This window comes from Monodelphis domestica, chromosome 2 (genome assembly GCF_027887165.1).
Source record: "Monodelphis domestica isolate mMonDom1 chromosome 2, mMonDom1.pri, whole genome shotgun sequence".
NCBI classification, from domain to species: domain Eukaryota; kingdom Metazoa; phylum Chordata; class Mammalia; order Didelphimorphia; family Didelphidae; genus Monodelphis; species Monodelphis domestica.
Genome location: NC_077228.1, coordinates 517,128,740 through 517,152,021, shown reverse-complemented (window position 1 = coordinate 517,152,021; position 23,282 = coordinate 517,128,740). Strand labels below are relative to the sequence as shown.

General features: G+C 41.0%; 1 protein-coding gene across 1 annotated transcript in view; it reads left to right on the top strand.

Moving 5' to 3' along the window:
* Nucleotides 1-9,303, top strand: part of AUTS2 (activator of transcription and developmental regulator AUTS2) — a 976,332-nt gene extending 967,029 nt beyond the window's left edge. The window contains exons 18-19 of the mRNA XM_056814770.1: nucleotides 1,413-1,635; nucleotides 6,002-9,303. Of these exons, the coding sequence (XP_056670748.1) occupies nucleotides 1,413-1,635; nucleotides 6,002-7,259 (1,481 nt within the window). The 3' untranslated portion in view covers nucleotides 7,260-9,303. The remainder of the gene's footprint in view (nucleotides 1-1,412; nucleotides 1,636-6,001) is intronic.
* The last annotated feature ends 13,979 nt before the right edge of the window (nucleotides 9,304-23,282 follow it).

Below are 23,282 nucleotides of genomic sequence, written 5' to 3'. Positions count from 1 at the left end.
CAGGTAGTCCAACCAGTACCATCAAACATTAATGGATAGTAAGGATAAAGGAGGATAAAAGCTGATATTCCAACTAGGATGGGTATGGCTAAGAATGAGAGCAAATTCTACATAGATAAATATTAACCCCTGACATAGAGAAGTAGCTGCACTTAATTTCTGGAAAGTTAAGCTAGGGAGTCAACTATGAAACGAGCCTGGATAAGTTCCTTCACTCCTCAATGCTTTAGACTGGGGTAGCAAACTCAATAAAAATGAATTCCAGGTTCAGCTGGGTGGCTCAGTGGATTGAGAGCCAGACCCCAAGATAGGAAGACCCGGTTTCAAAACTGACCTCAGATACTTCCTAGCTGTGTGACCCAAAAGCCCCCATCGCCTCGCCCTGACCCCTCTTCTGCCTTAGAACCAATACACAATATGGATTCTAAGAATGAAGGTTAGAGTCTTAAGAAAAAAAAAGGAAAAAGAACTCCTCCTTGCCAATAGCATATTGACTTAGAAAACTACAAAGTCACATTTTATAAGTTGTCTTGTATTTTTATTTATATTTTCAAACATTTCTCAATTACATTTTAATCTGATTAGGGCTTCGCTCTTGGAATTTGGAGTGTGTGAGTTTGACGCTTCTGCTCTAAGCACGCCATCCAATGAGGGAAGAAAATAGTCATTTTATATACTATGACAGGCACTATGGTAAATGCTTCTTACAAATAGAATCTTTTCGGATACATTACCCAATAAGTCAGACTATAAATAATAACTAAAAATAAATAGCCCTAAAAACACCGTACATTGTATTGGTAGAAGGGATATCATTACCCAGCAGCTTCCTTAACAATCAAACTCATGAGTCTGGGCTAAAAAAAAAAACCCAGACAAAAAACAAAAGCAAAAGCAGGCCCAAACTGTCAATGAGCATTTTAATTGCTTACAATGTGCCAGGCCCAGTGCTAAGTGCTGGGGCTTCCCAGTCTAATGGGGGAGACAATATGCACATAAAGGGATCTATTCAGGATGAAAACAAGAGTGGATAGAAGGTGCCTGGAGGATTTCTGAGCCTCTCTAGGAAAATGGGCAAGGCCTCGAATGTTTGCATGTGCTTACCCTGCTTGCTCTTGCTCCCACGCCTATATTTGGCATAAGAGGCCGCCATCACCTTCCTTCTATTCCCCTCCTCTTCGGGCTCCCTTCCTCCATCTCCTTCCCTGCGTCCGGGAGGTTTAAGAAAAAAATGTGAGCGATGTCTCCAGCCCTCTAATGAATCATTAATCTCCTTTCCTTTTCCAGCTCCCAATAATATGTATTCATTTTAACTCTGAATGCTGTTAAAAGTTGTACGGTAAGTACCTTCCTGGCAGCCATTTCCGCAATCTCTCTTAAACGGTCTTTTGTTCTCCACTTCACCATTTCAGCACCCAACTCAATGTTCGGCCACAAGGATGGCCCCAGTGTGCAGACCTTTAGCAACCCTCACGAACCCTGGAACCGGCTTCACCGAACGCCTCCATCGTTCCCGACCCCTCCGCCCTGGCTGAAGCCGGGGGAGCTGGAGCGCAGCTCGTCCGCAGTAGCTCATGACAGAGATAGAGATGTAGATAAACGAGACTCATCCATTAGTAAAGATGGCAAAGAAAGGTACGGAAAGCGACCAATTCTGAGCACTTGTTGAGTCCGAAAACGGGACGTTCTCTCTTTCGCCCACAAGAGTGTGAACGGCAGCCCCCTCGAGCCCTCCCTTCCCCCTCTCTCCCAGCCTAGTGTTTTAGGATTTAGACACCCCCCCTTTCTGCTTGGCCATTGGGTTCGCAGTGCCAGGAGAAGCTCAGGCTCATGCTTGACCCTCCAGAGAGTTTAGACCGCCTCGTCTCATCCCTTTATCCATTCCAGTGTGCTGTGATGTACTATCTGGATGAGAGACCTCCTCTGGCCAGGACCCCAGAGATAGCTCTTCCCAAAAGGTCATCATAGAGAGAGGAGACTGGAGTGAGCCGCAGCTTGGAACCCAGAGCTCATACATAGCATGAACCAACCCCATGTTTTCTTTCAAGTCGTGCACGATTCATTTGCTCATCCTCAGGTTTTCGCTCACTCTCACTTTTTTTTGAAAGCCACATTTTCATTGCTTTGCTTATATATCTCAGGTTATGTTCAAAACTCAAATCTTGGGTCTCACCATTAAGGGATGGAGTTTCACTTGGAGCAGTCTTCCCCACGAGTGTGTGTGTGTGTTTGTGTGTGTGTGTGTGTGTGTGTGTGTGTTTCTGCATAGGACTCATCAGTTACTATGTAGTAAGCACCTACTGTGTGCCATGTGCTAGTAGGTGCTATGAATATCAAGAAAGAAGCACATATCTTTCTTATTTTTTTAAACTTTTATTTCCCATCTTGGAATCAATATTATATATTGGTTCAAAGGCAGTTGAGTAGTAAGGATTAGGGAATAATGATTAAGTGACATGCCCAGAGTCACAGAGAGCTAGGAAGTGTCTGAGCTCAAATTTGAACCGGAACTTCCTGTGTTTGGGCCTGGCTGTCAAGCTATTGATTTGTTGCCCCCTAAAGTTTTGGATCGCTTAAGAACAGTTTCAAGTTTGTTTGTTTGTTTTTTAGTTTCTGACCTGGCAAACAACCAATGACTAATATAATATATTGATTATAGAAAAGAGAAATATGAAAAATAGCATTTTTTTCTCTTTTCCCTGTATAGTTTTATGTACATCAAAGCACCCTAGGCAGAATATCAAAGCATGTTCTCTGAAAATGTTTTTTAAGGCCATAATGAAGCAGGGACCATGTAGATCTGCACATCAGGAAATACACCCAAACCATTTCCTTTTCCAAACTCTCAGATGTGGGTAGTCTACAGCAGCCTGTTTTTAGATTTACTCTCTGGTGCAATTAAAAAAAAATAAACAAACCATGATAGTTTAAGGGAACTTTCCGTAGAATTTATAAGCTATTAATTTATTCACTTGCTATGATAAATTCATAAAGACTCTTCACATATTTTCTTTTTAACTTTTTTAACCTCTTACCTTCTGTCTTGGACTCAATACCAAGTATTGATTACAAGGCAGAAAAATGGTAAGGACTAGGACTGGGAGTTAAATGACTTTCCCAGGGTCACACAGCTGGGAAGTATCCGAGACCATATTTGAACCCCAAACCTCTCTCCTCCAGGCTTGGCTCTTTATCTACTGAGTCACCCTCTCTGTATATTTTTTATAAGTTGCAAATTTGTGCTGTATTAAGCTCATGAAGACTGTGTGTGTGTGTGTGTGTGTGTGTGTGTGTGTTTCTGAAGTGCTCTGATATTGATTGATTAGTCAATTAGCATTTAGTAGGCCCCTCCTGTGTGCCAGGTGCCATACTAGACACTATAGAAAAAGACTCTTCCTACACTATTCTGACAGCTAGCAACTTGCTGACCAATGAGAAGGGACTGATAGTAAGAGTAACAAAAATAACAATTTTAAGTCTTTTTAAGGTTTAAAATATGATTTTACATGTTATCTCACAACCACCCTGTGAGATAGGTGCTATATTATCTGTCCCATTTTACAGATGAGGAAATGGAGTCTTTGGCTCCCCTAGTATGCCTCAGCCAGCAGTCAGTGTCTGTGGCTGGTCTTTCCAGATTTCCCTGACTCCAATTTCAGTGTTTTAGCTGCCTAGGTGGCACCTAAAGGGGTACCCCTGTGCCCCTCAACCCCCCCCCATGTAATGACTGCCCAAGAAAGTCATACCCAGAGTGGGGCACAAATAATGATCCCTCTCCGTGAAGAAGGAGATAGATTGTATAACATGAAGGAAGCTCTATTCCAGTAACAAAAAATTTGTCTTCACTGAGAGATGTAGGCTATCTTCTCTGATTTAAACCAATTAACTGACACCAAACGTGGGCCTCTTCTCTGCCTTTTTTTTAAGGCATCTCTGCTTTATCTCTCTTTGTTATCATAGTACTTGGAGTTAGAAGTGAATACTTAGGTCATCTAGTCTACCCCATTTATTTTTGCACATAAAGAAACTGAGGCTAAAATAAATGAAATGAATTCTACAAGGTCACACAGTAAATGGCAGAACCAGGAAAGCTCCCTGGCATGATGCCCAGGAGCCTGGATTTGGAGTCAGAAGACCTTGTTTCCATTGCCACCTCCATTATTGACTAGCAGCATGGCCATCAGCCAATCACTTCACCTGGGAACCCATGTTCCTCATTGGTAAAATGAAGGGCTTAGATCAGATCAGTGCTGAGGTCTGGGAACTGGGATTTAAACCCAGATGCTCTAATTGTTTTCACTCTCTCATGCTATTTCCTTTTTTCTTCTGTCAGCTTTCATCACCATCATTATTATTGTTTCATAATAATAATAATAATGACAACAGCTTACATGCTAGCTTGCTATTCCACGCTTGCTAAGGGCCCTATGCCTAATCTCCCTTGTTCTTCATGACTACCCTTGGACATAGTAGGTATTCTGAGGGATAGCTAAGCCCATTTTACTCCTTAACAAGCTGCCTAACCAAAGTCACATAGCTAGTAAGGAAATAAGAGTTGAGTTTCAGACCCAAGGCTTCCCAAATCCAATTGGCTTCTGTGCCATGCTTGGAATGGCGATTCTCTAGACTTGCATTTAAAAAAAGTTTTTTTAACTCCATTATTGATTCCTTCCAACTATCCCTGCCCTTGGTGGGGCAAAGAAACTTTCTGCCTGCCAAACAAAACTTACCTATTTTTTTGGTTTGTTTTGGTCTTTAAAATTCTATTATTGACCTTCCAACTATCCTAGCCTGGAATCCTGTCACAGTTGGACCAAGGTAGTCTTCATCTCTTGCCACTTTCTTCCATTATCTCTTTGGAGTTTCCAACCTAATCCTCCCCTCCTTTCTACTCTCTTCTGATTCACCATCTGAATGCTTCCCATTGGCATTCACTCTCTGACATCCTCTTTGAAGATCTTTCAGCCTCCAAACATCTCCCTTTCCCTTTGATGGTTATTTTTCCTTTCTAGAGCTTTCCTCTACCCACCTTTATCCAGTAACCATCCAAACACCTACTAGATGCCTGTCCCTGGGGGCACAGATAAAAATGAACCAGCCCTGCCTTCGAGAAGCTCACGGTCTCTCTGATCCTTTTCACTGGACTTTCTTTTGACTTCCACTAATGTCTTTCTTATCTTCCTGATGCCAGATAGTCTTCTTGATGTTGACATGGTTTTCTGTATCCACTCTTGAGTCTTCTCCCTCTTTTCTGGCTTGTTTCCTTGTCTGGCTTAGCCATTTGTAGGAGCTACTTCACCTAAGAGCTCTTGACTTTTGTCCGGTGGCTTGGTAGCACCTTCACTTAAAATATGGAAGAAGCTTTAAGAGATTGTCTTGTCCTGATTCATTTTATATAAGAGGTTATGGGCGATTTGCCCAAAGTCTCCCAGGTGGCCCCAGTGGGATCGAAACCCGGTGCTGTGATTCCAAAGCCAACACCCTTCCTGGGCTCCCTGCTGTCCATCGATGCTCTTTGAGTTAGAGGCTAGTTTGCCAAGTGGAAAGGAATGGCCATCTTCTTTTCTAGGCTTCCATGGTGGAAAGTTGTTCTCATTGAAAAATTAAAACAAGCGTTTTCTCTGTAAAACAAACATTTGTTGACGTTTCATTGATCTTTAGAAATAAGGCAGCCCTGTCGGATGGGCACCTCTGTGACTGAGGCAGCCGCCCCCCCACCTCCCCAAACAGCGATCCCTGCTCTTCCCCCTTCGGAACCCCTATTCCCAGCAGGCCACCCTCCGCCATCTTGTTAAGTCAACGCGGTTACTTCCAGGTGGCTCTTCTTGCCCCGTCCATGAGACACATTTAGGCTCCTTTTTCCTTGTGGCCAAAGGGAGCGAGAACCATGGCCAGCCTGTCCTGCACATTCATTTCATTTGCAGCTCTGCTCCCCGCGGATAAACGAGGAAATCTGACCCGCTCTTCTCTTTCTCTTTGTTTTTCCCTCCTCTTCTTCTAGGGAGGGCCTTGAGAAGCGACACTCCAGCCATCCTTCACCAGCACCCGTCCTCCCAGTGAACTCCCTGGGACACCCCCGCAGCTCCGCTGAACAGATAAGGAGTCATCTGAGCACCGAGGTTCGCGAGAAAGACAAACCCAAAGAGAGAGAGAGGGACCACTCGGAGTCCCGGAAAGACCTGAATTCCGACGAGCACCAGGTGAAGGAGGGCCATGTTCCCGAGAAGGAGCCCCACGGGCACGAGAGCCGAGCTGCGGCGGATGAGTCCAAGCAGATGTCCAGGGTCCCGTCTCCGTACGCCCGGGCGCCCGCGGCAGAGAGCACCCGGCCCAACAGCACCTCCAGCCGTGAGGCCGACAGGAAGAGCGAGGCGGCCTACGAGAACCCCAAGAAGAGCGGCGCGGAGGTCAAGGTGAAGGAGGAGCGCAAGGAAGAGCACGACGCGCCTCCCGAGGGGCCCCCGCCGCACCGCTCCTCCGAGCCGCCACCACCACCACCCATCTCCACGACGTCCGGCGTGCCCCCTGGGCCCTTGGCCTCCGTGCCCATGACCGTGGGGGTGACGGGCATCCATCCCATGAACAGCATCAGCGGCTTGGACAGGACTCGCATGATGACTCCGTTCATGGGCATCAGCCCCATCCCGGGAGGAGAGCGCTTCCCCTACCCCTCTTTCCACTGGGACCCCATCCGGGACCCACTGAGGGACCCCTACCGGGACCTGGACATCCACCGGAGAGACCCCCTGGGCAGGGACTTCCTGCTGAGGAACGACCCCCTCCACCGGCTCTCGACGCCGCGGCTGTACGACGCCGAGCGCCCCTTCCGGGACCGGGAGCCCCACGACTACAACCACCACCACCACCACCACCACCACCCCCTCTCTGTGGACCCCCGGCGGGAGCATGAGCGGGCCGGCCACCTGGACGAGCGGGAGCGCCTGCACATGCTCCGTGAAGACTACGAGCACGCCCGCCTGCACGCGGTCCACCCTGGACCCCTGGACGGCCATCTCCCCCACCCCGGCCTCCTCACGCCGGGCCTGCCCAGCATGCACTACCCCCGCATCAGCCCCACAGCGGGCCCCCAGAACGGACTTCTGAACAAGACGCCCCCCACGGCGGCACTGAGCGCCCCCCCGCCGCTCATCTCCACACTGGGGGGCCGCCCGGTCTCCCCGCGCAGGACTACCCCTCTGGCGGCAGAGATGAGGGAGAGGCCCCCTTCCCACACGCTCAAGGATATCGAAGCCCGGTAAGGAGCGGCGGAAACCCGTCCACGCACGTCCCACAACATGGACAGACGCAGAACTCCGACATCGTGAACACGGACTGCGGATGCGCTGAGACCTCCCCCCCACCCTTCCCCCCTGTAAAAATGTATAGACGAGTGCAAAGATTTTGAAATGTTTTTGTATATTATATGTTGAAATTTTCCAGATCTTTAGCCAAGTCATATGTTTTTGTGTCTCCTCTATTTTGTTTCTCGTACAAAACTTTTTTGATTTGAACCAAAAGAAAACAGTGGAGATGACTATACAAACACACACAATTGGGGGGAGGGGAAAAAAAAAGAACCTTTTGAAAAAAGTCAACCGAACCCACCGTGCAAAGCTGTTTCAGAAAGAAGGGAAGGAAGGCCGTGTACATACTCATGTAAAAAGAAGGCTGTGTGGGCGAGTGGTTCATATATGCAAAAGGGTGTGATGAAAGCTTTACTCTGTACAAATGTAAATAGATAAAATTAAGTCACATGATACATGAATACTTCTTAAATCGTGCTATCTGCAAACTTAATATCGATGAACACGGTCCACTTATGCTGTGTTCCCCTATGTTATAGACAGCTAAACCCCTTCAACTATGCAATGAATGTGAAGGCTTTTAACAAAAGCCTTTCTATCTCAAAGGAGCCTTTTCAAATCCATTTACAACCTACTTAAGGTCATATTTTCCCTGAACGAGCTCTTAATGTGATATGACTTTGTTTTCCTCGGTTTTGGGTTTTTTGGGGTTTTTTTGTTTTGTTTTGTTTTGAAACAGAGAAACATCTTTCTTAGCGAGTTAGACGCCAGGCTCTGGAGCCATTCACCTCAAGTCAGCGTTCGTAGGCGTTTCAGAAACTCGTCTCGGGCCTCGGGCCACGGGGCGGCTGGGGACGCAGGGGATGGGATTTTCAGCTCCCCAAATCTGGCGATGAACATACTCTTGTGTCAGTCAAATATCAGAGAGTCCCAGGATCTTGTTCATAATGTCAGTCAAGTTGTTCCACCAACACCTCCTCTTGTTGGGAACCACACTTCCCCCCTTCCCCCAAAGTGTATCATTTTCCCCTTTGCACATTTTTTCCTTTCTTTCTTTTTTTTAAAATAAGGCATTTAATGACACCCAAACAAATCCTGAAAGAAAGCGAATAGTTTTCTAAGATGATGGATATGTTTTTTCTGTGTTTGATAGTTAAATGAATTGAAGATGCAAATTTCTCATTGTGGTTCCTTGTATTTCAGTTGGTAATAAAGTCTGAGAAGAGTCTTAACAGGTCAGTCTTGTTGTATGCAGACACCAGAAAGCAACCCAAGCAGGGGGGAAATTCCTGCGAAGAAAACCATTTGTTTTAAAGTTTGCATCCATCCTGTGTCTCTTCATAACACTTTTTATAATACATTAAGCTTCTTGTCCACATATTTGGAGAGAATATGACTTTACTATCAGAGAAAATACACTATATCTTGTCTACTGGACTGTAAAATATATGTATGAAATAAAATTAGTTCCATTGGTCTTCTAGTGTATCAAAGTGCTATCTGAAGTTGTTATCCTGTTTTTGCAAAAAACAAAAAACAAAAAACATAAAAAAAACAAAAAGCAAAAAAAAGAAGGAAAAAAGAAAAGAGATAAAAAGTCTTAAGTACAGACAGTTGTTTCTAATGAGCAGAGAGATATATTTTAGTAGTAAACTGAAGGTTTAGTTGTGAGCTTCAGGTTTGTGAATTCCAGATGTTGTGCAGTGTTTTTTTTTGTTTTGTTTTGTTTTGTTTTGTTTTTTTTAAAAGAACAGCAACAGGAAAAAAAAAATTAAAACCCCAACAAATATGTACACTGGAACTGTAGTGGTAGCTTTCAGTATTGTAAAGAGATTGTTCTATACCAACCTTTTTGCTGTTTATCCTGTATGTAATAAAGTCCTTTCTAGACCCTATGTGAAAAGAAAAATGAAGCGGCAGGTTCTTCAGCATGTTCCCATCAGCGGAGACTTCTTGTGTAATGTAAAGTGTGCCATGTTATTAAAAAATGTGAACTAAACGCCCCCCCGCTGATTTCTTGTGTGCAATGGCCATCTTTACTCTAGGGGAAGAAAAGAAAGAAGCCTTGCTTTTGTCAAGATTGGGCTGTCTAAAAGAAATATTCGGAGCCAAACCTGAGAAAGAGAAGGTTGACTCGCTTGAGTTCGATCACTCTAGCACCAATTCAGAGCACCATGCTTAGCAGAGGGAGCCTGGGAAAGGCTGGGCTTCCATTCAAAGTGGTGGGGAGGTGAGATGGGGAAGGTTTTCTATTCCGTACATTAAGTACTGATGACATCCCAGGAAGATGGTGCTTTGGACTCTAGATGAATTTCTGTTCAGTCAAGGATCCAACCGGCTTAACTCCCATTTCTTCCTGTCTCTGTGTTGTTGACCCAGTCGTGGAAGCCCCTGTTCCTCCTGGGCAATCCTTTCGTAGATATTGCCTTTGCTCCCTCAGCCATGCTCATTGCTGTTTGTTGCTTTTGTCTTTAAAGTTTGAGGCAGGCTGGTTGTGCATCAGCCGGTACCTTCTTTCCCGGTGCATGTATACTGGCTTCTTCTGTGTCTGGTTAGGTGGCAAACCCTGGTCTGTAAGCCCCTTCCTTGCCTAGTCTCCCCCACCCTCCACTCAAAAGTCTTTTCTGTTTGTTTCCAAGTTGTACCATGTTGTGAGATTTTCCTTGTGTTGGCTTGGTGGAGTTGATGTTTGGAAGACACTGTTTTGGTCTGGTGTTTGTTTGTCCCTGAAAATCCCTCTGGTGTCTGCAGCAGTGAATCCGTGTGACGTTGTGGTTGTCTGCCTCCTGGGAGCTGACCGACAAATCGGGATGCCAAGGTGTAGACGAAGGCAATATGGCGGAGTCCGCCATGTTTTGGAGTCTTGGAAAGACTGTCTTGATTATAGAAGTCAACATAACCCATTTGAAAAAAAGAAATAGAGAAATCACTTCATCTCCATGCTTTTTTTTTTTAAGAAGTTCCATTCATTCAACAAATGTCTCCATTTATAGTCCCTTTCCTTTTTTATGATAGGCACTGTGGTATACTGGGTATCCACTGATTGTGGACCAGGGTTCCATTATAGGTGTCTGTGAAGGTGAACAACAAGCCACTTAACTTTGGGGGGACCCACTATAAAATCCAGCCCCCATTTCCTCCTCTAAAACTGACCTTGGAGGTCCTTCATCCATTCTAAAAACCCATGATCTGGAAAGAGTGCTGACCAGAGTCAAAGGAACTGGTCAAAGTCGCAACCTTCCTGGACCTGTTTCCTGCTCTGAGGTCCTCTCTAGCACCCAGTTTATGAGCCTGGGATCCAAATAGACTTTCAATCATTCCAAACCACCTACTCTGTCTGGCACTTGGGGCCCAAAGATAAAAAACAAACAAACAAAACAAAACATGGAACAAACCTTGCTCTCAAGGAAAAATGAATGAGTTGGAAAACGGCAATCCAGCAGTCCCTGGTATGATCAAATTAATTCATTCTCAGGAGCCCTGCAAGCACAGAATCTAAATGCTTCCTTGATGTAATATTTCCAAACAAACCATCTTGTCTTTTATACTAATTTCTCTGTCACCATCTGCGATGTCAAGAGTAAAGCAAAGAAAGCAGTCAAAACTCCTGAAAATTGGTCACCATTTTAGAAATTCGATATTCCCGTTCAGTCCCTGGTGAATCTAGTTATCACAGCCTTTGCATATTTTGCCTCTAATTATGCTAGCTGCCTTTGCATCTGCAGATAGATAACCAGACCCAATTTGATTTTCCCCTAACCTATAGATACTGTAATTATCTCCAGGATCTTTGGCTGACAATGATCTTGTTACCCTTTAATGGTACATGACAACTAAAGTGGTGAGGATAATGATGCTGTAATTATAATTTTGGATGGGTATTTGCAGCGGCTTTTGCTATTTATTATTCCCTCCCCCTTTGCCTCAATCAGGAAGGATGATAAATAAGATGCCATTGTTGGCATCGGTAAGGATGCATCTTAAAAGAGAAATGAAGACCTTGGAGAGATTTCAGAATGGTTTTCACTATACATTTGCAAGAAGCTGGAGACTGTTGCTATTTATAAATGTCCATCTACAAGCAATAAACAATCCATGCTTTTTTGCATTGATAAAATGAGATATTTGTCCACTGAAAATCTGAAGGTGCTACCTAGATGCTATTCATTATTATTTCTGCAGTGTGGTAAAGATGAAGCATTGACTATGGTCCACTACACAAAAACAGTCTCTGCCTCCAAGGGGTTTACACTTTAGAATCAAGTAGGTGGCACAGTGGAGAGAGTGCCAAGCTTGGAGTTGGAAATACTCATCTTCCTGAGTTCAAATCTGGCCCCAGACAGCTGTGTGATCCTGGGCAAGTCACTAAACTGACTCATTTTCCTCAATTGTCAAATGAGCTGGAGAAGGAAATGGCAAAATGTGCCAGTATGTTTGCTAAAGCTAAATATATCTCAAATGGAGTCACAAAGAGTCAGACACAACTGAAGAACAACAAATGGTATCAAAGCAGTCAGGAGGATTTAAGTATTTCTTAACTTGCAGCAATGTCATGCAACTTCTACATTTCTCAGAACATTTTTATGAATATATAGGAAATAAATCTGGATCTACTTCAAATACTGAGTTAACACTTTTGGGGATTACAATTTAATCTTCCCAATTAAGGAAGAGCTAAGTATCTTCATTGTTACAACCAGGGGAGAGCTAAATCCAATCTTCATATGCCCTAGTCTTATCCATATAGATATAATTATATATGCATATATACTTTCATATATACCTATTCAGAATTTCATATATACATATAATTTCTTATAGACATACAGAGATAGAGATTAGATGAATAAATGATTGATAAAAATCGATAGGGAGATAGGTGGATGGATGGATGGATGGATGGATGGATGGATGGATGGATGGATGGATGGATGGATGGATGGATGGAGAGGGAGAGAAATAGGTGGGTGGATAGATAGATAAGGATGGAGGTGGATGAATGGATGGATGGATGGATGGATAAATGAAGGGAAGAGAGAGATAAGGAGGTGGATAGATAGAGGGAGAGGTGGGTGGACAGATAGATAGATAGATAGATAGATAGATAGATAGATAGATAGATAGATAGATAGATAGATAGATAGATAGATAGATAGATAGATAGCCTGTTCTTTCTGGGGACCTCTGCCCTAGCTGTTCCTGCCCTGGGCTTAATATTGACTCTTCTCTCCTAGGAGCTGTTTTCTCTGCTCCTTTGCATTTCCAAGAAGGAAGGGAAAGAGACAGATTAACTGAAAAGAGTTGAAATTCAATGGACTGTGTCCTGATAACTTTGACATGGAGGGATGGGGGAAGGGAATAAGCATTTATATAGCATCCATTATGTGCCAGTCACTGTGCAAGTACTATTTTTACAAATATCTCATTTAACCCTCAATTTGAGAAAAATGAAGTGCCTTTTACATAGAACGTGCACTAGTTGATGAGAACACATCAGCAAAAGATGAGCAGCTCTTCTCTTAAGGATATGATATGTACATCCAAGTATAACACTAACTTTTATAGTATATGTGTATATGTATAATATAAATATAAGTATTAGCAATTAACCTCCATGTATAATGATAGTACACTGAACCTAAGTTCGAATCCCAATTCTGCCAGATGCAACGTATGTGACTGTGTACTTCAGTTTCCTTAGCTGTAAAATGAAGAGGTGGGACTAGATGAACTCTGAAATTCTCTTCCTGACTCAAGGTCTGTGTTTCTATGAATAAGAGGGTTCACAAGTGAGGGAATCAGGAAAGGCTTCATGTAGGAGGTGGTAACTGAGCTAATAACCTCATGGATTTTAGACATACTCTAGTGATGATAGGCATCGAGTCTGGAAGCCAAGAAGACTTGGGTGCAAGTGCCCTCACTTTGGGACTGAGAGCAAGATATTTCATCTGGAATACCTGCACTGATAGAGAGAATTCCTCACCTGGGAATTCACTGAGCCAATGCAATGGCAGGTCACGTCTATCCTTACTAAATAGCAATAGTGTGTGATGACCATGTTTTATATTAATAATTACCAAGTACTTACACATATTTATTCCATTAGACAAGTAGTGTGTTATTGTCCCTATCTTATAGGGTCAGTCCAAAAGCTAATATTTTTAAGCACCTACTATATGTTAGGCACTGTACTAATACACCAAGGAATTAAAAAAAAAAAGACAAAACAGAGACACTGTTCTCAAAGAACTTACCATCTAATGGATAGCTAGCATTTCTACAGCATTTTAAGGTTTGCAAATCCCTTTATATGTTACCTCATTTGATCCTCCCAACAACCCAGGGAGGTAGGTATTATGAAATTATCATCCCCATTTTACAGATGAGGAAACTGAGGCTGAGGGAGGCTAAGTGACTTACCTGGAATTACATAGCTAGTAATTATATGAGGCAAGACTCAAACTCAAGTCTGCCTGCCTCCAAGTCTAACTCTATCCATTGTACCACTTAACGAGCCTAGAAGTTAAATGATTTACCCATTCAAGTACCAATTGCCTGACTACTCTAGATCTTGAAGATGGCCCTTGACTTTGGACTTTTATACAGTATTTAAGATTATGCCCCGTACAATTTAGCAATTATTTAGTGTCTTGCCCATTGTTTTGCCCTCAACTGTCTTGTATACCTGCCTAGGCTGTAAACTTTTTGAGGGCAAGGATCCCATCTTTCATTTATTCTATGTCCTCCAAAAATGAATCAGAATCCAGAGCCCACAGTGAATGCTCAATAAATGCAAGTCAAATGGATTGGTTAGCTGGTCAGCAACAAGTGGGTTCACCATGATAGGGTTGGAGCTTCCAGTGTCTTTCCACAGCCTGCTTATTCCTCTTAGCATAGTTTTCTCCCTCCCTCCCTCCCTCCTTTCTCTCTCTCTTTCTTTCTTTCTTTCTTTCTTTCTTTCTTTCTTTCTTTCTTTCTTTCTTTCTTTCTTTCTTTCTTTCTTTCTTTCTTTCTTTCTTTCTTTCTTTCTTTCTTTCTTTCTTTCTTTCTTTCTCTCTCTCTCTCTTTCTCTCTCTCTCTTTCTCTCTCTCTTTCTCTCTTTCTTTCTTTCTTTCTCTCTTTCTTTCTTTCTCTCTTTCTTTCCTTCTCTCTTTCTTTCTTTCTTCTTTCTTTCTTTCTTTCTTTCTTTCTTTCTTTCTTTCTTTCTTTCTCTCTTTCTCTCTTTCTCTCTTTCTCTCTTTCTCTCTTTCTCTCTTTCTCTCTTTCTTTCTTTCTTTCTTTCTTTCTTTCTTTCTTTCTTTCTTTCTTTCTTTCTTTCTTTCTTCCTTTCTTCCTTTCTTCCTTTCCTTTCTTCCTTTCTTTCTTTCTTTCTTTCTTTCTTTCTTTCTTTCTTTCTTTCTTTCTTTCTTTCTTTCTTTCTTTCTTTCTTTCTTTCTTTCTTTCTTTCTTTCTTTCTTTCTTTCTTTCTTTCTTTCTTCCTTCCTTCCTTCCTTCCTTCCTTCCTTCCTTCCTTCCTTCCTTCCTTCCTTCCTTCCTTCCTTTTTCTTTCTTTCTTTCTTTCTTTCTTTCTTTCTTTCTTTCTTTCTTTCTTTCTTTCTTTCTTTCTTTCTTTCTTTCTTTCTTTCTTTCTTTCTTTCTTTCTTTCTTTCTTTCTTTCTTTCTTTCTTTCTTTCTTTCTTTCTTTCTTTCTTTCTTTCTTTCTTTCTCCTTACCTTCTATCTTAGAATCAATGTGGTGTATTGGTTCCAAGGCAGAAGAAGGTTCAAGGCTAGACAATGGGGGATAAGTGACTTGCCCAGGGTCACCCAGCTAGGAAAGGTCTGAGACCAGGTTTGAACCCAGGACCTCCCATCTCTAGGTCTAACTCTCAATACAATGAGTCACCTCACTACCCCCATTCAAGGCCCACATTTTGTGGGAAAACAGAGCTTCAGGACAAACTAGATTGTAAGACCATCTAATAAAAATTTGTACAGAGAGAAGGTTTGTGATCATCATCAGAGGGAAGCCTCTTTCATTTCATCCAGAAGGAAATCAGAGTGGCAGTAGGAGCTGACTTCCCATATCATGTGTCTCAGAATTGCAGTTTTACGATTGAGGCAATTCTCTGCCAATGCCAGTCAGTGCCTTTTCTTCAAGTTTACAGTCAAAGGTAGAAGTTCTTAATCCAGAGTCCATAAATTAGATATGAATATAGCTAATAGCACATAATAAGAGATTTCCTAGCGTGTTATATAAATGAGTTACATAATATTAATAATTAATATAGTAGAAAATCTTAAGAACAAATTCTAGAATATAATAAATATATGAGATAATGTTAATTATAAAAATATATAATATAATCAACATATGTCATATTAATTAAAATTTATATATTATAATTATTATATTCGGTAGTATTAATTATAAATTAACATTGTATATAATTTATGTACTAGAATATATTATAACATATTATATATTGCTTAATAAATAATACTATTGCTAACACATGATATATACTCTGTTATATAATATTATATATTATTACATATCTATATATAACTTTTAATCTCTAATTCATTTCTTTTGAAATCCTGTGTATTTTAGTTTATGCATTTAAAAACCATTATTCTGAGAAGGGGGTCCAATAGCTTTGCAAGCTCCCAGAGGGGTCCACGCCACAAACAAGGTTAGGAACCTGTCTGTGTCTTAAAGAGCTGCCTAAAATACAAAGAGTTTTAAGTGATATATTCAAAGTTATACACTGGGTAGATATCAAAGGGAGGTTTTGAACTCAGGGTTTGTGGGCTTTGAGGACAGCTCCCCAGATATTGTATCCTATTGACTGGATAATATACAACTGCCTGGAATTTCACTGATTTTTCACTGGAGACTGAGATAAAAGCTTTTCCTTGTTGGGGCAAGTCATTGGTTTGGAAGGATTGTAATGCTAAGCACTGGTGCAGGAGACACTGTTGTTTTAGATTTCAGTGTGATTTTCTTTCATTGGAAATGGGTGAGTGGCTGAGCAGCTTTGTTTGGCTGAGCTGAAAGGTTGATTTCCATGGATATCCCCACTGCCTTCTGCATCCTAGGACAGCAAATGAGCCCTGCTTAGACAAACAGCTCTCCTGTGGACACTCTCTAGATGGATGCGCCTGGATTCCACGAAGTGCCAACTGCCCTGAGCTTCCATGGCTATGGGAGGAGTGGGGCCTGGGGGCCCGAGTCATGCTAATACGCTAGCCCAGCTAATTCCCTGCACATGGGAGTTCAGTGGTTTTCAAGATTTCCCCATTATTGCATCCAATAACCATTGAGTACCCTCTGTGCTAAGAGCCAAGGCAGATGCCAACACTGGGTCATCCAGAGTCCCTGTGCTTGTGGGGCCTGCAGTCTAACAGGGGGCTCTGATACAAATGGCAATAATATGAAATGACACATAAACATACCAGAAAAATGTATGTTGTGTTACATAAGGTCCTAGTAGAGGAAGGTCAGCATGGACAGGCATCCTGGAAAAGGCAGCATTGGAGTACAATCTGTCAACCAACATTTATTAAGCACTTGTGTTCCAGGCAATTTTCTGGAGACTTGGGGTACAAAGACAACAATTCAGCATTCTATTTTAGGAGGGCATTAATCAATCAACAAGCATGAATGAAGTGTCTCCTTTATACCAAACTGAATAGACCTTGCCCTCAAGAAGTTTACATTCTTATTGAAGATATGTACAAAGTGCATAGCAGGAGGACACCAAGCAGCTGGGGAGATCAGGCTATGCTTCATGTAGAGAAAGTGGGGCTCGAGTCTGGAAAGAAATCAGGTGGAGGTGAGAAGGGACAGCAAACCTGTAGGGGAGACCCCTTAAGGGCAAAGAGTGATGAGGGTTGGAGCAAGAGATTCGAGAGTCATCTGTAGAGAAATGATCATTGAATCCATGGATGGTGAACAAGCCACCAAAAGAGCACAAGGAAAGTAGAAGGCTCTGGTTAGAGGCTTGGGGTACACTCATTGTTAGGGGATAGAATACAGATGAAAATCCAAAAAGAACACAGTAAAAGACTGGCCAGATAAGTAAGGAAAACGAGGAGGCAATCCAGCCATCGAAACTCAAAGAGAAAGGAGTTTCCAGGATGAGAAGGTGGCCAAGAGTATCAAATGGTTTCAAGAAGTCAAGAAGGATGAGGATTGAGAATAGACCATTAGGTTGGGTGATGAAGAGTTCAACAGTAAGCATTTTCAGTTGAATAATAAAGTTGGAAGCCATATTATAAAGGGTTTAGAAGAGAGTGGGAGGAGAGGAAGTAAAAGTAGTAAATGTAAGCAGGTTTTTCAAGGACTTCATCTTAGAAAAGGAGGATAAATATGAAATGAGAATTAATTCTTGTCATTAAATATTAATTAACTAAATACTTAAATATTAAAATGATAACTTTAAGGGATTTTAGGATCTGGTGAAGGTTTTCTTTTAATAATAAGAGTTACTTTGTTCTCTTTATAGGCAGTAGAAAGGAATGAGTCGATTTGGAGCATAGAGAGAGAGAGAGAATACAATTTAAGATCGGAAAGATAGTGGTGGAAGTCCATCACACTGTTGAGGGCTTTGAATGAATGTCAGTAATTTCAACTTTATAATAAGGAATGCCTGAAGGGTTTTATGTCAAGGAATGACATAACCAGACTTGTTCATAAGCCTTGCCAGTCATGTGAAAGATGGTTTTGGGGGTGAGAAAAGAGGAGGGAAGATATGCAAAGAGATTTTTGCTGAAGTCCAATAGGCGATGATGATAAGGGCTCATACTAGGATGGTGGAAAGGGAAAAAAGAAAGTCCAGTGTAAGAGATTTGCCAAGAAAAGATAGCATTCCTTCTCCATTTATTCTGCATATATTTTTATATATGGTGTCTCCCCCACTGGAATATAATCTTCTGGCAAGCAGGGGTTGCATAATTTTTGGAATTTGTCGTCTCAAGGCTTAGTGCATTACCTGGCACAGTCAGTGCTTAAGAAATGCTCGATTGGAACACCTTTGGCATTGACTTTACTCCAGGATATTGGCTTTGCAGCACTTCTCTCTCATCTCCATCCCAGGGGCTTTCTCAGCTCTGAGACTATCACTACTGGCATTGACCTCAGTGACAGCAGCTGCCCCTTGCTGTGTCCATGGCTACTTCCATGCTTCTTGGTCCTTCTAGAGGTGCTCAGTATCAGTGAAGTAGCAAAAACTGTCAGTATCTCTCTTTGATCTTGAGATTCAGATTTCTCCTTCGCTGCAATCCAGGCAGTAATCGGTGGGCTTAGCTGTAGGTCTTAAAGCAAATGGAAATGAAGGAATTCATCTAAGCCCCTCTATCAGCTTTATTCTCTACTCTTGCATCGAGGAAAAACTTGCTATTCAGTTATTTTCACTCATGCCCAATCCTTCATGACCTCATTTGGGTTTTCTTGGTAAAGATACTGGAATGATTTGCTATTTTCTTTTCCAGATCATTTTACAGAGGAGGAAACTGAAGCAAACAGAAATAAATGACTTGCCCAAGATCACTAGTGTTTGAGCCCAGATTTGAGCTTAGAAAGATGAGTCTTCTTGACTCCAGATCCGGTATTTTGTCTACTATGCCACCTAGCTGAAAAGCTAAAGGGAATTAAAAATGCCCAAACAGACAAAGTAGGAACAGAGACCCTTAATGGGCTACCCTCCAAAAAAGAACTATGATCAGATTTATATACATATTTATATGGTCCTTAAATATTTGTAAAGTCCTTTATTTCATTTAAGCCTTACAATAGCCCTGTGAAATGGGTGCTATTACTATCATCACCATTTTAAAGATAATGAAATTGAGGGTGAGAGGAGTTAAGTGACTTGCTTAGAGTCACTTTGGGCTAGAAAATGGCTGAAATAGGATTTGAATGCAGGTCTTCAGTTCAATTCTATGTGCTCCATCATTCTAGATATAGAGGAAGATGGCATACTGCCTAATTCTTTTCTGTGGAGAGAACATGGGTATTGATTAATAAATCTGACAAGATAAAGTTGAAAAAGAAATGAAAAGAAAATTTTCATCTAATATTATTAGGGAATTGCCGAGGCAAAAATGAAGAATTAAGGACTGAGAAATAGGAAACAGCCATATAGTTTAGTGTAAGATTAAAATTACTATCCAAATAACTCAACATAGTATATTTTATAAGATTTATTAATAATCACTTGAAGTAAAGTAAAAATGCTGAGTAAAGAGAACTTTTCCTCAGCCGCAATAGCAGGAGAAGAGAGAGTGAGGGTAGAAATACACAAACTTATATTCGAGATATAAGGATGAAAGTGGGATGCTGGGAAATGAAGTCCAAGGGTACAAAATTCTAATTATACAATTTCCCCTGTGATCCTTTGAGAGATTAGTCTCCCCAATGGATCAGTTAAACATAACCAGCTTATAGCTCTAAAGATTTTTAACTAAAGGTACATACAATATTGCAATTTTTAAGGGGAAATTACAATAATTTTAGGATAAGAGGGAAGCAGAATAGAAAAAGAATAAAACTAATGATTGCTACATTGACAAAAAGCCAGTTTGGGGGCAGTCCCCTTTGCTGTAAGAGTGTACATTCAAAATAAATGCATTCAACCCCAACAGTTCAAATCACCACATCCCAAAGTTCACTCTGGATCTTTTGGTGCAGTATGTGGTTTCTGCAGGCATCTTCATTTCACCTTCTCCAAACAGTTTACTTTCTGGATTCGGGAAGGTAGCAAGTTTCTTATCCTAAAATTACTCTCAAAAGAATTTAAACTTTGCATTATAGGATAATAATACAATCCCCCTGAGGAGGGTGTTGACAAACACACAGATCATCCAGGGATGCATGGCTGAGTTACAAGGTATATGAATCAATTGCCAAAAGAAATAAAAAAAAAAACACCAAACAATCCAAATAAAAGAGAAAAAATAACTTCTGGATGCAATATAAAATAGCAAAATCTTATGTGTAAAAATTCTAAGCAAAGAAAAATAAACCTATAACAGTTCCTTGAATAAGGGCTCAATTAAAGTGATTTATGTCACATAAGCGTTTAGTAGTAATTATGTACTTACCCAGTCAGAATCCAGGACTACAGTAAATTTGCCACATTATGAAAGAAAGAATAGGGACTAGATTTCAGCAGCAAATGGGAAATAGCATTCCCATGTCTGATTTTAACTTTTCTCTCAGGGATAGGGGAGCCAGGATGATAGCCAAACTTCAGTACTTGGTAGACTGTGGCATAGGGAAGACCCATGTCTGACATAAGTCAAACAGCCACAACCACGAATCTCAAACAAGTTCAAATCCCATGTCTTGGCACAGAAACTCATAAATCCCAATGGGATTGGTTGGTCTCTTTGACCTTGTCTTTGTTGGCCCTGTGCAGGTTAACTTTGTGCTCCTTGGCACTGTGCAGTAGTTCTGTTTGTGATTCCTTCCCCTGGAATCAGACACAATCATTAATAAAAGTCCCATAATATTTAATAATCAATGGCACTGTTTCTATAGTCTGAAGCTTTTGGGTATGCATTGATGTTAGGGTTAATGGACATTTTAAACTTACCCTCGTGCAAAATAAAAAAAAAAAAACCAGTAATACTGGTAACATATGCTTGAAGTATAAAAAAAATGAGAGAAAAAATAAAACTCAAATACTGTATTGCACATACAAGGGAAAAGAATAATAATAAAAATATTTTAAAAATTAAAAATACATAGCTTACAATTAGTGACACACTGTGTAAGCCAAGGAGAGATAGAATACAAAGGTTTCTCACCCCAAAATGAGATCCATTTCTTTTTTAGCTTGGTCATGATCCACAGTGTGAGCACAAATGATTTTCACCAAATAATAGCTTTATAAAACAGAAGCATAACAAGTAATGCACATTCAAAGAAATACCAAAATTCACAAAAACAAATTTAATGACAATAGCAAACAAACCCACTCTCATTAGGATTCATATGAGTTGCTGTGTGACATTTAAAAAACTTTGAAACTCATGGATACTTTTCAAAAGTTCTACAGATCTAGCCAATCTTTCAACCTTGGCTGAGATATTTTTAACAAAGTTTTGTAAGGGCCAAAATATAAGGGGTTATTATAAAGGGTTGGACTAGATTATTTAGGAGTAGGGTCACCAGGAATTTAGTAAAATTCCAAAGAGATTTATTTTAACAATTTATTTATAAAATATGGAAAGAGTGAAAGTAAGAAAATCAGAGAGAGGATAGGGTAAGATATCTAGCCTACACACTAAGTATTTTTTTCTGACCCCTGGTTCAACCCAGGCAGGGCTAATTATCCCTTAGCCAGAGGGGCCTTAGCCTTGAGCCAAGGACCTGGGGATGTATGAAACCTCTCTCAAGAGGGTGGGTCTCTCCTGAGGATAGTCCCTTCAGAAAATACAGTAAAGGAGTGAGCCTTTTTTTTTTACACTCACCCTACATGTTAGTTTTTAAGGAAAGTAGAAGAAGTTTGAGATCCTCGGTCAGAGCTCCTCCAACGCCAAGCCAAAGACCAAAGAGCTTCCTCACAAGAAGTTGTTGGCATTTAAAAAAACTGCTTCTTTTCATCACTTCCTGTGACTTCCTTCCATTTTATGTGTACTAATCACAGCTAAAGTTTTGCTTAGGACTGTCCAGGGAGCAGTCAATCAATTTTGATTCCATCACCCACTATTGCACACTATCATCACAGACCTCCCCCACTCAAGTGTAAGTGGGGTATATATGTTTTTGGTGATTAAATCTAAAAAATGGGCAGGGGAGAGTTAATTTAATTTTCACAGTCTATTACTGCCATCATTCTAAAATTTGTCAAGAGATATCAGAAAAAACCACTGTACTTCTGATGAAAACCTTTTGGGTCTAAGATGACACCAAGAATCTAGATAATTCTGGTGGAAGGGTAGAGTAAGCTGAAGAGTTACAAATATAAAAATCCATTCAGAAGCTACTAGGCTTCCCAGGAAAATCCTTTCCACCTCCTGGATGAGATTACAACCCATCACAGGGTAACCAAGCCCCTTTTGGGGAACCCCCCTCCTTCTGGTATGAGGCTGTAACAGTGTAAAAGACCTGTCCAAAATGTCCTATCCATTTCAATTTGGAACTGAGAACTAAATAGTGAAAATCACTCATATGTCTCATCCATTACATTTTTAATAAATGGGGAGGTGGGGAAATACAACAGTGCAATTGCAATTCACTTCAACTACAAATGGATCCTTACCTCTTGTTACAAAAGACTCAGAGGCAGGCAAATGATTAGTCAGAGGTAGGGTGCTACTAGATATCAAAAAAAATAACTTATGAAGATCACTAAAAAATCAATTGAGATATTTAGCTCATTAAATTCTCCAAAGGTTGTGTACAGGTTGTAACCAGTCTGATGGAGTCCATCCATCATCACCTATGGAGCAATTAACAAATGCAAAAAGGAACAAATGGCTGTTTAGGCAACATGAGACTTTGATGGACCTAGTGGAAAACCCAGCATTCATAAGGACTTATGCTTTTACCACAGAAAAGGGTTTGTGTGAGTTGTCTACGGGCTTTTACAGTGGTATTTTTTTCCAGTCCAGTCACAGGGGAAAGGTACAAAAAAAGACAATGGAACAGAATATATAACTAATAGTCAAAACACAATAGCTGAAAGGGATTTAATGTAGCAGAAGATATTAGATTAGATTAATATGTGAACTTAACAAAACAAAATTGAATTTTAAAGCCAACACTCAGCAAATACAGTAAGCATGATAGGACATAGGTATTGAATTCAAGAGTCCTTTTCTCCAATTCTAATAAAGACTTGTTCACTATTTGCAGGAGAACAAAACTGAAAGAGTTAACATCAGTAAAACAATGGAGTCTGAAAAGGCTTAAACTTAACTTCCAGATCTACTTAAGCTTCCTTCCCCTCCCCAATATCATCATAATATCATCATCCATTTAGATTCC